The 16,835-nt window shown below is 48.0% G+C and overlaps 1 protein-coding gene across 3 annotated transcripts in view; it reads left to right on the forward strand.

The window, feature by feature from the left end:
• The first annotated feature begins 302 nt into the window (after positions 1-302).
• cdc42bpb (CDC42 binding protein kinase beta (DMPK-like)) overlaps positions 303-16,835 on the forward strand; it is a 24,981-nt gene continuing 8,448 nt past the window's right edge. Inside the window, exons 1-23 of one of the 3 annotated variants that reach the window (XM_042215558.1) lie at positions 303-1,016; positions 4,690-4,781; positions 6,875-6,958; positions 7,050-7,145; positions 7,229-7,377; positions 7,952-8,045; positions 8,265-8,465; positions 8,771-9,019; positions 9,410-9,641; positions 9,768-9,875; positions 10,209-10,342; positions 10,881-11,123; positions 12,477-12,587; positions 12,729-12,973; positions 13,062-13,167; positions 13,255-13,379; positions 13,458-13,563; positions 13,888-13,950; positions 15,457-15,605; positions 15,687-15,784; positions 15,887-15,966; positions 16,478-16,552; positions 16,632-16,697. In XM_042215558.1, the coding sequence (XP_042071492.1) occupies positions 848-1,016; positions 4,690-4,781; positions 6,875-6,958; positions 7,050-7,145; positions 7,229-7,377; positions 7,952-8,045; positions 8,265-8,465; positions 8,771-9,019; positions 9,410-9,641; positions 9,768-9,875; positions 10,209-10,342; positions 10,881-11,123; positions 12,477-12,587; positions 12,729-12,973; positions 13,062-13,167; positions 13,255-13,379; positions 13,458-13,563; positions 13,888-13,950; positions 15,457-15,605; positions 15,687-15,784; positions 15,887-15,966; positions 16,478-16,552; positions 16,632-16,697 (3,075 nt within the window). In that variant the 5' untranslated portion in view covers positions 303-847. The remainder of the gene's footprint in view (positions 1,017-4,689; positions 4,782-6,874; positions 6,959-7,049; positions 7,146-7,228; positions 7,378-7,951; positions 8,046-8,264; positions 8,466-8,770; positions 9,020-9,409; positions 9,642-9,767; positions 9,876-10,208; positions 10,343-10,880; positions 11,124-12,476; positions 12,588-12,728; positions 12,974-13,061; positions 13,168-13,254; positions 13,380-13,457; positions 13,564-13,887; positions 13,951-15,456; positions 15,606-15,686; positions 15,785-15,886; positions 15,967-16,477; positions 16,553-16,631; positions 16,698-16,835) is intronic. The other 2 variants (XM_042215559.1, XM_014330252.2) reach the window with 2 other exon arrangements.

Consider the following 16,835-nt stretch of genomic DNA (forward strand, 5'->3'; position numbering starts at 1 on the left):
CCTGAGCATTTGCAGAGGGCTGGACGGACAGGAAACCCCAAATTGCTCTCCGATGTATTTATCGGAGTATGAATGTGTGTGAATGTTAGTTAGAAAGAACTTAGAAAATGTGCTTGTATGAATGGGTGAATGCACAAGTTGTGTAAAGCGCTTTGAGTGCTCAGATGAGAAGAAAAGCGCTATATAAGAACCAGTCCATTTACCATGTGTTTAGTCCTTCTGTTCTTGCGGTTTGTTGATGCTCGTCACTGACTCTTGGTTTTCTGAGCTCGGATATTTTATTGTGAAGCTCCCCGGCACCGGAAGCGGGACACAACTCCTCCGCTTGCTCGGGATCTTCCGTCCTGGATTCAGCCATATTCCCAGCGCTCTGCCACACCGGCAGCCGCCTCGAACTCTCCTCAAACCGGCCGTGATCCCGTGACGCTCTCCCCCACTCCCACGGAGAACTCGGACATTCTGACCCCTGCGCAGTCGCCCCCGGAGCCAGCCCCGGTCCAACAAACCGAGCGGCGGACATGGAGCAGCGGCGGCCGACCTGAGAGTCGACGGTCCGCCCGACCTCCTGATCCTGAGAGGAAAGAGCAGATTTACCGGATTAGAGCCGGAGGAGGGCGGACAGAGGCAGGCCCGCAGGCTGCTGACCGACGGTGACCCACGGTGACCGGAGGACTCTCGGCGACTCTCCGAACCCCGCGGCTCAAAATGTCGGGAAGCTTCTCCTGGAGCTAACGGCTAACGGCTAGCAGCTAGTCAGGAAGCGGAGCCTCGGCGGCGGATACACCCGGACTGAGCGACGCGGGCCCGGCGGAGCACCCTGGAGAGTCCGGCGGGGACCGACAGCAGGATGTCGGCGCAGGAGCGGTTGAAGCGACTGGAGGAGCTGCTGCTAGAGCAGCGGGCGGCCGGCTGCCTGAGCGTGGAGGCGCTGCTAGACCTGCTGCTCTGCTTCTACACAGAGTGCTCCCAGTCCCCGCTCAAGAGGGAGAAGCACGTCACCGACTTCCTGGAGTGGGGTAAGACCCGGGGGGGTGGGGGTCAGGTTCAGCAGACTGGAGCTGGCCTACTGAAGGTCAAAGGTCAATCAAGGAGATCCAGGTGTAGCACGCTTCAGGTAGTTTCAGGTGTACGTGAGGTAGATCCAGGGTGCTTGAGGGGTCAGAGACAGATTCACCTCACAGGTGTCTGAAGGCTCTCTCCCCTGAGCTCAGCTCCAGGTTTGTGGAGCTCCTTGAAAGAGGATTCTGAAGGCTTAAAGGGCGTCTCCGGGTCTCTCGTGGTCTGACGTGGTCACATGATATACAATCAATAATCGAGGTGATTAGGTTTAAAGTTCAGTCAGGATGAACACTAGGATAATCCTAGCTTTTTCAGGCTCCGCCTTCCTGCCCTGGTTGTGGGTCCCATGTAGACTGTTAGTGTTTCCATGGTGACTGCATGTGGCTAATATCATTCAGTGATAGTGTAATCGATCAGCTGGTCTTGAATCAGCTTCCAGCTTCTGTGCAGCTGAAACACTCTGGCCCAGTTTGGCCTGGTTCAGCCTGTTCCTGTCCTGGTTTCTGTGACCTGGTTTCAATTTGCGATTCTGCTCTGAGTTGGAGCCGCTGTGAAGGCCAACTGCATGCACCGATGATGTCAGTGATGAGTAAGACCGATCAGGTCATGGGTGATCAATGACAGACGGTGTTCAGGTGATGTTTACAGGAAGGTTTGATACAAATAAGCAGGAAGCTGATCAGGACAGTCAGTGATGAAGATTATGAAGGCAGTGATCACCTAAACATGATTTCATAACTTGACTGAGGTGTGTTATTGATCTGATCTGATCTGAAAGGAGATGGTCTCCTTTAGATCAGGGGTGGGGAACTCTAGGCCTTGAGGGCCAGTGTCCTGCAGGTTTTAGATGTGTCCTTGATCCAACACAGCTGATTTAAATGGTTAAATTACCTCCTCAACATGTCTTGAAGTTCTCCAGGGGCCTGGTAATGAACTAATCATGTGATTCAGGTGTGTTGACCCAGGGTGATATCTAAAACCTGCAGGACACCGGCCCTCAAGGCCTGGAGTTCCCCACCCATGCTTTAAAGTAATCCATAATTGCTTCAGACAGCATCGCTCACACCTGTCAGTGTCTCTGACCAATCACAAGGTTCTTAGACTCAGGCCCTCACCTAAGAGGGCGGGGACAGGAGAGGATGCACTCACTTCATTTGTCTTCCATTAATAATGTATGACAAACCACTTTATCGCTAATCAATAACTGGCCTCCATCCGTTATTGATCAGTGATAAAGTTCTCCACCTGCTGCAGAACTAAAACAGGACCAGCAGTCACGGCCACTCTGCAGACATGTCTCCATCAGTTGGACGGCAGCAGACTCGTAGACATGGAAACCGTAATGCCGCCATGACGTGGTGAATTATTCTGTGCTCTTTCTCAGCCCTCAGCCTGCACAGCAGTGACATCAGTCAGGCCGAAAGTGTTTGCAAGTGTTAAGTCAGGGCTCTGAGGAAGAATTGAAACCAGCTCAGCTCCTCTGCTGTGTTTCTATTCTGGTTTCTATGAGAGTAAATGTGAGTGACCCAGATAAATCTGATCTCAGATCAGATGAATAAATGATGAGGAGCTGACAGGATGCAGGGTACTAATGCCTCTAACTCACGACTCGGGTCGTTCTGTTATCAGGACACGTTTAACCAATGTTCACTCTAAACTGCGCGCATGCGCAATTGCGCACTGCTGGCACAGTCTCTGCGCACAGAAAATCTGTGTTGCGCACAAAAAAACTCTAACCTGAATTGAAATTAAAATAAATACTTTAACAATTCTGTTTTGCAGTGTTAGTCAGTAAGTGACTGGCTGCTCCGGTATGGGATTAATCGCATCATAGTCCAGCCAATGATGCGATTCACATTCGTATATACGCAGCTAATCAACGTCGTTGACAGACTATGACAGCGTTCTTATGTGCCAACACCGGTGTTTTAGCTAGCAAAGTGGCGTGGCTGATGTGGAGTGAAGCCACGATAATGACAACGTGTACAACCATTGGAGATGTGAGCAGGACAGATGGAACAATTGACGGAAAAAATGTGGACTTTATAGCAGTTTTTAAATTGTGTTGATAGGCCACGTAAAACCAGAGTTATGATAAAAAATATGCAATGTTTGTTTTTTCCTGAATACGATCATTGTTTATATTTATTGCGGGAAGAAACTGTAAAAACGGCGTTTTATAGGGAAAACGCTCGAAAGCGCTCGCCGCCTGTGAGCAAATATACTATGTGGACCAATCAAAAAATGATATGGCAACATGGCATTTAGTTGTTTAGGAAGAGGGAAGTTTTAGGAGTGACGGCGGTGTTTTGAGATGTGAGAGATTTGCGACGTTTAGCGCAAATCTTGTGTAGTTAGTGTGTAGTGTAGTCAATAGTTTTGTTGTGTGTGTCAGAACAATGAGGCGACTACTGAATGTTACAGGTGTTACAGGAGTGATACATCTCCTGTTGTCAGGCCTGCAGATATCAGGCTGTTGTTCTCCTTTATCTTATAGTGGACAGAAATCATATTTTGGAGAGGCACAAATAATTTGTGTGGCATCAAATTTGATGCAGAACACCTGATTGTTCCGTAAATAATTTTAAATGTTTATTTAAAAAAACGCCTTGGCTGCATTTTTAGGTAAACAGCTGCAAAAAACTTTGTTTGCAAAACTCAGTTACCTTTTTGAACAAGTAACTATAGAATTAATTGCCAACATTGGTCATTCTGTATTTTGCAGACAAAGAGTTACAGGACTCTCTCCCAGACCACAGACTCATAATACAAGTCAGAGCAAAAAAAAAAGTTCTTTTCAAAATTGGAGTTCAAGTTATTTTTACTTTGTGTGTTCGCTCAGACACATGAAAAATTAGAAGGAATATTGCGTTTAACCTAACGTCAGCGATCAGGGTCAGAGGTCACAAACCTGGTTATCATCTCGCTGAGTTAACTCAGGGTTTAACCTGCGAGTTCACGTGAAAGGGGCAGAGCTGATAGCATCTTACCAATTTAAAGGGACGTTTCACCTCTCATGTGACTTCTCTTTTACAGAGATGCTGTCAAGTAAAAATCTGTAAAGAACCAAAAAATCTGTGAATAATCTGAGAGGTGAAACTGGTTAATCTGGTCATTTGTGGCATAGAGCGGGAAAATACAAGTTGAATGGCAGTTAATGATTTTGTCTTTGTTTTTAAAGCAACGACTGCACATTCGTGTCTGAAACACAGAAACGGTAACATTTCCTGTCACACAGACTGATGACGGAGATCAGAGTGGATGAATGTGATTGGTTGAACATTCCTGGTGTCCTGTGTTTGTAGCAGATCAGAGTCAAGTAGAATCAAGTAGAAAAAGATTTAAATATTTGCTGCATCAGCACATGAACGTTCAGTCTGAGCCGCTCTAGGTTCATGCACTGCTCTCAGGAACAAGCTGCACACTGATGCACATAAAAGAATCAGAGGATCGCTTCTGCTTTAAACTCTGAATATAACCTGCTCTTGACCAGGTGAGGGCTTCAGCCTCTGTTACCATTGTGATTTGATCTGGTAAGAAGTCAACAACAGAACATTACCTGTATGAGATTGGGTTAGTGTGGACCTCTGCGTGCGTGTGACATTACCCCAGCTCTTCTGTGTGTTGCAGTGAAGCCATTCACAACCACGGTGAAGGACATGCGGCTGCACAAAGACGACTTCGAGATCCTGAAGGTGATTGGACGAGGAGCTTTTGGAGAGGTAAGACTTCCTGATGACCTGTGACTTGTCAGGCGACTAAAGGTGACGAAAAGGAAACGCGGTGTATTCATGTGTAGACAGAATAAATACAGACTCTTACTTTGTAAAGCACCTTAGCACTGGGATTTCCTGTCCTGATTGTGTGTTTGAGACGCCACACTGTGTCGCAGTGGCTTGGAGGAGGCTCCGCCCATCCTCTTCTGCAGTCTGAGGGAAAACGGGAAGGGCTCAGATTCCAGGCAAACACAGGAAGTGAACGGGAAGCTGTTAGGAACACAAACTTGATGGAGGAGGAGGCGGCGCGATGACCAATCCCTGAAACAAAACTCAATTTCAGTTAATGTCGTAGGCATTAACTCCACCACCTGTGACATCATCAGAGGCAGGGTAACCGAACAAATACAAGTCATGTCATGTGTTTGTTGTTGGTTTGACAGACAAATGGCAAAAAAACAAGTCAGCAGAGAGAAACTGTGACCCTGTTTCTGTAACCTGATTGGTCGCAAGGCTCCTCGCACTGTAGGCTTGGAGGTCGTCTCCGTCCTAAAACTGGATACAGCCCCGCCCTCCTCTCCTTACCTGAGCCTGTGGCCCAGAAATAATCCAGGGTGGAGATGGTAATCCAGGATAATCTGAAGATCATCGTGGACGCTGATGGAGATCTCATATTAAACGTCCTGCAGCACACCACGATGTGATTGTCTGTAGGGCTGTTCGATATAACGATATATATCAGATGACGATATAAAAACATCTATCGTTTCATTTTACGCTGTCGTTTGTTTCGTGGTGTCGCAAAATAAACTGTTTACGGCAATATTTTTTCACTGTTTTGTTGGTCACTGTAGTGGCTATATTAATTTCTTAAAGTTCTCTCTTTCTCTTATATTTAATATAACCACACTACGGACGGACAAGCGCCTGTTTTTATGCGTTGTCGTTAGCAACAATGATGGTAAAACCATCGCGTGGCTCCGCCGTCCACTTGTTTATTTTCCACATAAACCTTTCACAATAAAACTCAAGATCCTGTTGAGACTTTTCAAAATAAACTGAATCACGTGAAAGAGTATGCAGAGTATTTACGGATGAGAAGCAAAAAAAGAGCCGTCAGACTCAAACGTTAGAACAGGCTTTTCCCCGCAGCACGCTGTGTAATAAATAATCACAAAGAAAACGGCGGCCGTTACAACTTATGACTAAAAATGTATAGTTTCAGGCATCTGTTAAAACACAACGCCCAGCTGGAAACACTTCACGCAAGTCGAGCTGCCCGAGATTCACAGAATTTACAGAAAATGTTACAGTTTTGTGATTTATATCGTTATCGGGATGATAGATGTATTATATCGGGATATGAGAGTTTGGTCATATCGCACAGCCCTAATTGGCTGAAATATTTAAGTTCTGTTTAATGTGAACAGAGACGGGTTGGTGGGGTCTTATTTGTTATGAAGACAAGAAGTTTGACATAATCGTGGTACGAGGGGACAGAGCAATTCAGTTCTTTACAGCATGGACGCAGTTTCCCATGAGACATGCAGTGAAGACGTGCACACATATCAGAACCCACACAGTACTGTGGTATTTGTAGTCCTTTGGTGTTTGAGATCTGCACTAAGCGTCCTCTCTCGCATCTCTTGGGCTTTTGGGTAATGTGTAAAGCAGAGCGAGTGTCCTCAGCAGCCGCTGTCAGCGTGTGTCTGTTTCTGTGTGTGCGTTCTTCTCATACCAGAGGACAGGTGTGACACTACCACACCTGCCTGCTGCCTCGGGACATAAACACACACCTGTCCTCAGGTATGTCCCGAAGCACCGGGCAGGCATGGTTGTGACACACCTGTCCTCAGGTAAGTCCAGGTGAGCTGTGTGGGTGGGGTTCTATGTCATGTGCTCAGACCAGCTCAGCAAGTGATGTTAAAGATACACACCCGGTCACCATGGAGACCATAGCAGCAACACTGCACAGGTGATACACCTGTGGGAGGCACACAAATTTGACATGGCATCATTCTGGACCCTTGGCGCATAGTGCTGCAGGTGTTTGTGTTTACCTGTGTGTTCATGTTTCTCGCCCCCTCTCTCTCTGTCAGGTTGCCGTGGTGAAGATGAAGCACACGGAGCAAGTTTATGCTATGAAGATCCTCAATAAGTGGGAGATGCTAAAGCGAGCAGAGGTGGGCTCCTCTTCATGATCATGTAATGGGCTGTTGTGACCTTAGTGTGCTGTGGGCATGTTATTGACGTGTTGGTATGCTGTGAGTGCAGACGGCATGTTTCCGTGAAGAGCGTGACGTCCTGGTGAAAGGAGACAGTCAGTGGATCACCAACCTGCACTACGCCTTCCAGGATGACAACTATTTGGTGAGTACTAGCTGCTGTCCCCTGTGGGACTGGGACTGGTACTGGTACTATCTTTAACTCCTCTGTGTGTACCTGTACTGCAGTACTTGGTGATGGATTACTACGTGGGTGGTGACCTGCTGACGCTGCTCAGTAAGTTTGAGGATCGACTTCCTGAGGATATGGCCAAGTTCTACGTGGCTGAGATGGTACTCGCCATCCACTCCATCCATCAGCAGCACTACATACACAGGTACTCGGAGTACTGCAAACTGCACTGCCTGTACTTCACACTGTACTCTTAAGTTGTACTGGCCCTACCAAAGGTATGTGCCTCTGTATCCAGGAAGTGTGCTTTTCCTGCTGCAGTGTCCTCTGGGAAATGTAGTTCCTTCCTGCTCAGCTGGTCTTTTCCTTCCTGAGATGGCTGAACTTTAACCTGCTGCTGTTCAGTCTCACACATCTTTATTCACACACAGTGAAACGATGGCGCTTTAAGGTGCATCACGTGATCGGAGTCAGATAAAACATGGACGCACATCCCGTTTGGTACGCCTGGTCATATGTTTTAGAAATGACCATGTGGAGGTTGTCACAGTGAGTGTGTGATTTCAGAGACAGCCCCTCGTCACCGCCAGCTTCAAAACTCAAAATGGTGACAGCAAAAACACTCATCTGAGAAGGACCAATGGGTTCACAGCACAGTAGCGCCACCCATCTTTATACTGTGTGTGGTTAATCAGATCCTGCTGTGGCATCAGCTGACCATGTGACCTGTCTGGGATGAAGGTGACGATGACTAGCTGAATATGTTTTTCGTCTTTCAGAGACATCAAACCCGACAACGTCCTGCTCGACGTCAACGGCCATATTCGCCTCGCAGACTTCGGATCCTGTCTCCGCATGATGGAGGACGGCACGGTAACTGTCACGCTCCCATCGCCTCTTTGAAGCTAACAGTGCTCTCGTTAGTCTAGTTTAAGGTTAACCCTGGTAATCTTAGTGCTGGTCTTAATTCAGGAACTTCAATAGCTTAATTAAGTTAAGCTTGTTTAGTTCTGTTACTTGAGCTTAAGTTCACCTTTGACCTTTTCTGGATGACCTTTTGTAACCTCGGTCCATCCCAATGTTTCACTATAGGTTCAGTCCTCGGTGGCAGTTGGCACGCCAGACTACATCTCCCCAGAGATCCTGCAGGCGATGGAGGACGGGATGGGCCGCTACGGCCCAGAGTGTGACTGGTGGTCGCTGGGTGTGTGCATGTATGAGATGCTGTATGGCGAGACACCGTTCTACGCTGAGTCGCTGGTTGAAACCTATGGCAAGATCATGAATCATGAGGTCAGAACCATGGACTGTTCTATCTGCCAGAGTATTTGGACTGTCTTTCAGAATAAATAAAGACACTAGCTGTTACAGTAATCAGATTACACTCTGTCAGGGTAATGATACTGTGCTCTGTAATTGGATTACTCTTGTCCTGCCCGTGCTGTGCTGCTGTTTCCAGGTTACAAGTCTGTCTCCAGGCTCTCGTCCCACTTCCTGTTTTGAATCAGAGCTCGTCCCTCAGCGCACGCTCGCCTTTTTGTCCAGTTTCCTGACTCTTCCTCTGAACGTATCCTTGTCTTTTCTTTTGCTGTTTCCAGGAGCGTTTCCAGTTCCCTTCCCATGTGACCGATGTGTCTGAAGATGCCAAGGATCTGATCCAGGGCTTGCTCTGTTCCAGGGATCGTCGCCTTGGACTTAATGGAATCTCTGATTTTAAAAGCCACCCTTTCTTCAACGGCATCGACTGGGACAACATCCGGTCCACCGGGGCCCCCTACATCCCCGAGGTGTCCTCACCCACCGACACCTCAAACTTTGACGTAGATGATGATGTCCTGAAGAACCCGGTGAGGACCGTCTTTCTATCCTCAAGACCGTTTTAGCAGCATGCAGTGGGATCACCACTAGCTGGAGCGAGTCACGTAAATTTTATTCAACCCAGTTGAACTTTGACCGTGGCATGTGGGATTTCTCCCCGCCAGAGTGCTTTCACTGTGCTTTGCAGAGGGCAGTACAGTATGTGCTGCTCCCTGTGTGAAATGGCCTTCCATCAATCTGACTGCTCTGAGACTCCATCAGTCTCAGAGTCACCTGGAGTCACAGGGCAGTCAGACTGAGTCTGGGGCCTAGGAGTCTCTGAGAGTCCCCGAGACTCCAGGTGACTCTGAGACCACAGGTTTTCCAGTGGCCCTTCTTGTCCGCACAGTCCTTCATGCTGACAGGTCTTCTCTCTACAGGACATTGGACCTCCAGTGTCTCACACTGGTTTTACAGGGCAGCACCTCCCCTTCGTTGGTTTCACCTACACCACCGACAGCTGCTTCTCCGACCGCAGCTCTGTCAGCAGGGCGTGGTTGCGTGTCCAGATCGAAACAGATGGTGGAACAGGAGGGGAGGAGGTGGAGGTTTTTGAGAAGAGGATTCGTCGACTGGAGCAGGAGAAACAGGAACTGAACCGCAAACTGCAGGGTAAGGAGGAGGCGGACTCCAGCAGTACTCCCACAGTACACTGCTGGACTCCAGCAGTACTCTGTAGGACTCGATCAGTATTCCTGCAGTACTCGCTGTGACCTCACTGCGTCTGTCCTCCCACAGAGTCGACTCAGGCCCTGCAGGCTCCAGCTCGAGGAGGAACTCTGAGTCGAGACAAAGAGATCAAGAAGCTCAATGAGGAGATTGAACGACTCAAGAAGAAGCTGGCAGGTCAGAGGATGTCTCCGTGGTAACAGACACAGTTGGGGTGGTAGCACCTGATATGGTCTGCAGGCACGGAGTTCATCAATAAAAGAACTGAATAATGACATCTGAAACTTTATTTCCTGTTAGGTTTGTTTAACAGCGCCACTCGCAGAAAACCTTAAATATTTCAAGTTTCTGTGCTCCGCCCGAGCTCGTGTTTAATGTCATACAGACACATGTTTATTAATACGTTGGAGCCAATGAGACAGTACTGCAGACAAATCAGTTTAAATAAAGTTATTAAAGTAATGTCACACTTTTTATTTATTAAAATAAACCCTGCCCCTGTAATCTCAGACTCTGACAGGCTGGAGCACCAGCTGGAAGAGGCGGTCTCTCTCAGACAGGACTATGAAAGCTCCGCCTCCAAACTGAGGAGCATGGAGAAGCAGGTGAAAAGCCTGCGACAGGAGAAGGATGAGGTTCACAAGGTACGCGCATCTGGCCGCAGGTGGAGCTGTTTTTCAGAATAAAGCCCCTTTTCCATTAGTACCTACTCTGATCAACTCGTTTTCCATTACAATCCAGCACTAACTGATGTGAGTGGTTGTTGTCATAGCAACATGTTTGAGCGTCCCGCGACTTAATTACTATGCAGAACGCTACAACAAAGGTGGACATCCAAGCGACGACATACCTGTGGCTTTTCGTCAAACTCGTCGGACTGTTTTTGTAGCCATTTCCCTCATTGCCATGGTTTCAAAAATGGCAGTTTTGATTTTTGTGAACAAGATGCTCTTATGATTCATCGAGTGACGCTACCGACCAGCCAATCAGTGGCATGCAGTGTGACGACGTCACATTTTAGTACCTGCTCAGATGGCTTGGAACCCTGGGTGAGCAGGTACTAAAACGGTACCTTACAAAAAACCCTTTAAACTGTCACAAGTCAATCCGAGTAGTTACTAATGAAAAGGGGCTTAATAGTCATGTATTCCCAAGCTAATAAACCCCACACCCTCTGAGCAGCAGTTGGCTGACGCCCTGGAACGCCTGAGGAGTCAGACGAAGGAGTTGAAGGAGGCGCACTCGCAGAGGAAGCTGGTGCTGCAGGAGTTCTCTGAGTTGTCAGAGAGGATGGCTGAGCTGCGCTCCTCAAAGCAGCGCCTGACCCGCCAGCTCCGTGACAAGGAGGAGGAGATGGAGGCGCTGCTACAGAAGATGGACGGCATGAGGCAGGAAATCCGTAAGATGGAGAAGAGCCGTAAGGAGGTGAGTGAGGATGGCTGCAGAGCATCAGCAATGACCATTTGTGATTAAAACCTTAGAGACGAAAGTCTCCTCTGTTAGCATTCACCCTCGTTATGGAGGGTTAGGGAGCGTCTGTCGGGTTTTCAGTTTGGTCGCTTTAAGTAATTTGTCAGTGATGATGATTGGGCACATGTCCTGATGACAGGGAGTCAGGAACAGAAGTGTAAGAGGTCTGAAGATGAGCCTGAGAGAGACAGACAAAGCAGGAAAAAGAGGATTTGTTTTTGGTTCACAAGTGAGGTAGAGCCGTCTGGGTATCGCCAACAGTGCAGCATGATACTGTTCTCTTATGTGGTTAGCAGTACAGCTCTACAGATTAAGAGTTTGTTTTCTGACTTTCTAAGTTGAGTTCCAGAGTCAAACTGAAAAGAACGGGAGGTGCACCTCCTCGTGCTCACCAGCAGAGGGAAACAGACTCCTGTAATAAGCAGGAAGCCGTTGGTCAATCAAAGAACACTTTGATGTAAAACGAGAAGGAACCAAGCGTTTAAAGCGCCGTGAGCACATGTCAGAGACACGACAGGTCTAAAAGGTTTGGTCAGATCATAAGATGAATTACGACGGCTCCTTCATAAAGTGAAGAAATTATTTCAGGTCATATTAATGTCAGATTCCATAGGCAGCATACATACACAGTTCAGATCAACCCTGAGTGATGGTGGTGTGCTCTGATTGGCCGAACATGTCATTTAAAGTGCAGACTTCAGTAAAATGGCAGGAAAGATTCAGTGACGTGGGAAAGACCCGAATGAGCTCAAAGGAATTAATCTGCAGAGAGTGAATCAGGGTTACAGGAAAGGAGGCGAATGAATCACTAACCACTGCTAATGACATCACTTCTTGTTAGCAGGGTGTAAAAGTCATATAAACCTAAAAGCTGTGTGACTTCCCTATTCACCAACCATCTGCTGACACTGAGTGGAGGGGGAGGTGATGGTGGGTCGACAGCTGGTTCCACAGCATGCACACCTGTGTTGCAGGTGTGGTTATGAAGAACCTCATGAGGATGATAAGAATTTAATGCAAAAGCAGGAAAATAAGACTCATTTTGAGCAGAACTAGTCCGACATCATCACCCATCAGCTCAGCCTGAGCAGTGATTGATGTCTCTGATATTCAATGTTTATGACGGGACTGTGAGGTGTGGTATCTTCGTCACTGCAGACACATGTTCATGTTTATGTGCTGTAACGCAGCTCTGCTGTGCACTCCACGTGCACATCATGTTAGGTCCCCCGCAGAGCTTCCATCTCAGTAGGTCTGAGTCTCAGTAAGCTCCACTGACCCGCAAAAAGCCTTTTGTTTGTGTGTTAGCTGGAGGCTCAGCTGGATGAGGCGCAGACAGAGGCATCAAAGGAGAGGAAGCTGAGGGAGCACAGCGAGGTTTACTCCAAACAGCTGGAGGCGGAGCTGCAGAGTCTAAAGGTCAGAGGTCACACACACACACACACACACCCCTTTACACCCATCATGACCACACAATCCCAATTTGAGCCTGGGTTAAGCCAAACCCTGGCTGAACCGGTCCTCACAGTCATGCAGAAGTTGTTCTGGTTCTGATCCTAGTCTCAGCAGGGCCGTGGAGTAGCAGCAGGAGGGGCGGAGTTTCAGCAGGAACTATCCCATCTAAAGGCAGAGCTGGACAAGAAGGTGCTGTTCTACGAGGAGGAGCTCCTGAGGAGGGACTCGGCCCACTCCTCTGAGATAAAAAACCTCTGCAAAGACTTGCAGGAGTCTGAGGGGGCGCAGCTCACCGCCAACAAGGAGTTGCTGCAGCTCCGAGACAAGCTAGACAAGGCCAAGAGGGACAGGTGAGTCCTGAACTGGGTTTACTGGCAGGTACAGGTGAGTCATGGCCAGATCCATGCTGACCCAGTGTGTGTGTGTGTGCCCTCTCAGGCAAGTCGAGATGGAAGAAGCTCTCACTGCTCTCAAGAAGAAACATGAGCGAGAGAAGAACCTGCTGACAGAAGAAAACCGAAAACTGACGGCAGAGACCGACAAGGTGATACTCCTGTAGTACTGTTACTGCACACTTTGTAGTACTAGGAGCACTGCTGTGTAATACTGCTCTCGTTGTGGTTGTGTCCAGCTGTGCTCGTTCGTGGATAACCTGACGGCTCAGAATAGGCAACTAGAAGACGAGCTGCAGGACCTGGCATCCAAGAAGGAGAGCGTGGCTCACTGGGAGGCTCAGATCGCAGAGATCATCCAGTGGTGAGTCACGTGAGCTGCTTGGACACCGCCGTGGGTTCAGCGACACATTTTTAAGGACATGTGGTACACTGTGTTCAGGGTCAGCGACGAGAAGGATGCTCGAGGTTATCTGCAGGCTCTAGCCACCAAGATGACGGAGGAGCTGGAAACTCTACGCAGCTCCAGCTTGGGAACCAGACCTCTGGTAACACTAACACACACACACACACACACACACACACACACACACACACACACACACACGGGACTTCACCTGAAGCGACCTGTTGAAGCCTCCGCCTGTCACAGGTGTGTTCAGACATCACTCAGTCATAGCAGAAATTTTTTTTAAATTTATGTTACAAATGCTCAGAAATGTTTTATCCCTTCAGTTATGTTTTAACTTAGTGGCTTTTATTGTGAAAGAAATCCAGGAATGTCCTCCACCTTCTTCAGACTGTAGTACTGTCTGTATCTGTGTGTTGATTTTGTTTGGGGGTTTTTTTTCCTTTCAAACCTGCTGGCTTAGACGGAATCAGGAGTGGCCACTCCCCCTAAGAAGCCCTGGCCTCCCATTGGTGGAGACAGGAGGGTGAGTGAGCTGGTCACGATTTCCAGCCAGTCAAAAATCACTTTCTGGGCGAGCTTAAAGATGCTTGCATGGCTATTGGCTTGCATGTGTACCATTGATATTAGAACGCAGTGAGGCTTTCCCAGTGCGGGTTCCTGACAGCTGTGACGAAGTCATAGAGTGGATCACACAGAAGCCTGAAGAGGTCAGAGGTCAAGCAGAAGCATAGATGAGGAGGTTACAAAGAGAGTTAGTGTCTACAGTGACCTCTCGAGATGAATCCAGGGTCAGGACAGGGTGAGGGTTCAAGCTCTGGTGGGGACAGAGTGGAGACGAAGCTTTAGTCTAAGGTGGTGTCACAGTCTGTACTTCAGGGAGTAGTTTACTCTGTACTTGAGTCAGTACTCGGTCTACACATTAGTTTTTACTCACTGAGTACCTCGAGTAGGCACCTGGGGGGTCAGGTACTACACTTCAGGTACTCTTCTGTTATCTTTGAAGGTTTAGAGTCATCTGGAATTTAAGCAGTGCATCCTTTAGGGCTTTAAGTGGTCAAATCTTGATGTCATATGATAATGTCACATTTTCCAGCAGCTACATCGGTGGTATCACATGTCTGGACATCACCTCACCTGATTGAACACTCATTGGCTGAGTCCCAATTCAGGGTCTGCATGCTTGAAGTACGCGCACTACGCGTACTACGTATGGTGCGTACTATAAGTACGAGAAGTGTGGAAGTGAAAGGCTTGTGAAATGGGACGGTCTAGCCTTCGTTGCGCTGTTCAAGTTGCCTAGCAACCATGATACTAACCGCGAGAAACGTTACAAACGGCATTGTTTGACAGAAGTGAAGGAGAAAATGTTTTGTTGGTCATTCATTTTTGTCATGACATCACTGATTAGTTGAGTATCTGAGGCTGAGACCACGGGACTGTAAAGCATGATTGTTGGGCTTCATTTCTGTGCTGAACAGTCATTTCAAGATTAGTTAGTAAATAACAATTAGTTAATGTTGTTCATGAGACTAAAATCATCTCACTCTGGCAATATAAATGTAATATGGCCAATATTATAGTATTGTCAGATTATTATGGTGTGTGTGTGCGCGTGTGTGCGCGCGTGTGTGCGCGTGTGTGCGCGTGTGTGCGCGTGTGTGCGCGTGTGTGTGTGCGCGTGTGTGCGCGTGTGTGTGTGTGTGTGCGCGCGCGCGCGTGTGTGTCGCGCTATGAATTGTGGGATATATATAGGACCACGAAGCGTGCACCGGACCACGCTTGATATTTGGGGAAATTGACGGCGCATTTGGAGTATGCATTTGAAGTACACTTCGAATTGGGACAGCCGTCGTCGCGTGGCGGTGACGTAACCGCACTTAAAATGCGTACTTCAAGTGTGCAGACCCTGAATTGGGACACAGCCTCATTGGCTGCTCTGATCGTCCGACTGCACCATTTCTTGCTTTCTGAGCTTTGATGTACAGTGACAATAAACAGGTGCCTAAACCTCTGATTCCACCCCCTCCAGGACCCCCTGTGGAAGGTGCGCCGCAGTCAGAAGTTGGACATGTCTGCTCGCCTCGAGCTGCAGTCGGCTCTGGACGCTGAAATCAGAGCCAAACAGCTGGTCCAGGAGGAGCTGCGCAAAGTCAAAGCCTCAAACATCAACCTGGAGAGGTCAGAGGTCATACCAAGGCAGACTGTCATCTTATCTGTGTACTGTGTTCACCTATCTGACCCATGTCTCTCTGCCTACAGTAAGCTTAAGGAGACGGAGGAAAGGAGCAAGGAAATGGTGGAGCAGATGGAGACCCTAAAAAAGGAGATGGAGGAGACCCGTTCACGTTCCGACAAAGGTTAGGCAAAACTACTCAGACCATGTGATTTTTAGGGTCTGAGAGGACAGGTAGGTTCCAGTGGTGTCTGTGGGCGTGTCTTCACCATCTATGTCTGTGCAGGTCTGAAGCTCCCGGACTTCCAGGACCCTATCTTTGAATACTTCAACACGTCTCCTCTAGCTCCAGACCTCACCTTCAGAGTGAGTTACCTGTCTGACTTTCCTACCATTCATAGTAACAAGCCCACACACAGCAGCTCACAGGACAGTGATGCCATTCAGGTGTAGTGCTGACTTACTCAACTTCATCTTGCTTCTTTCTCTTTGTAACTTTGAGATGTCAGCTTGCTCTGCCTCCTTGCTGTATGCTCTCTGGGAAGAAGTAAGTTTACCCTCCCCTCTTCAGACAGTAACCTGCCACCTTCAACCTCGAGTATAGCTGCTAGCTTTGTACTAATGACATCAACAACCACTCGGGTCAAATTAATGCCCCGCACAGCTGATCCGACTGACTATAAAAACCTCCATCCACAGAATAAACTCCGCCGACACACAAAAAAAAGCATCGCTTAGTATCAGTCCTCTTATTCTCATATTACTGCAGTACTACTTCATGTGTCCGCTGTATGAATACTGCAATAGTGCATTTGTAGTTGTCACAGTTCATCTGATCAGGTGTTGATAATCTTTGTGTCACGGTTTTTACCTGCAGCCTTCAGACATAGGTGCCACCCCTGCAAAATCAGACACTACGCCCCCATCACCCTCCACAAGCTCCGAACACGAGGTTGGTCACAGATGAGTCTTTGCACAGGTGTCCTGTATGTTATGGTTTGTTTAACTGATTGACCCGTTTGCGTCCACAGGAAATTAAAGCAGTCCCTTCGAGCAACTCGCCTATCTATCAGAGCACAGCGCTGACCACACCAAAGGTACCCTGAGGTTCTCGCAGGTGTCCTATGACTCCACAGGGCCACTCAGATTGTAGTAATTGTAATAGATTTTTAGATTTTTGTGTGTGTGTGTGTGTGTGTGTGTGTGTGTGTGTGTGTGTGTGTGTGTGTGTGTGT

This window comes from Haplochromis burtoni, unplaced genomic scaffold (genome assembly GCF_018398535.1).
Source record: "Haplochromis burtoni strain Fernald_Lab_line unplaced genomic scaffold, NCSU_Asbu1 Contig_758, whole genome shotgun sequence".
NCBI lineage: Eukaryota > Metazoa > Chordata > Actinopteri > Cichliformes > Cichlidae > Haplochromis > Haplochromis burtoni.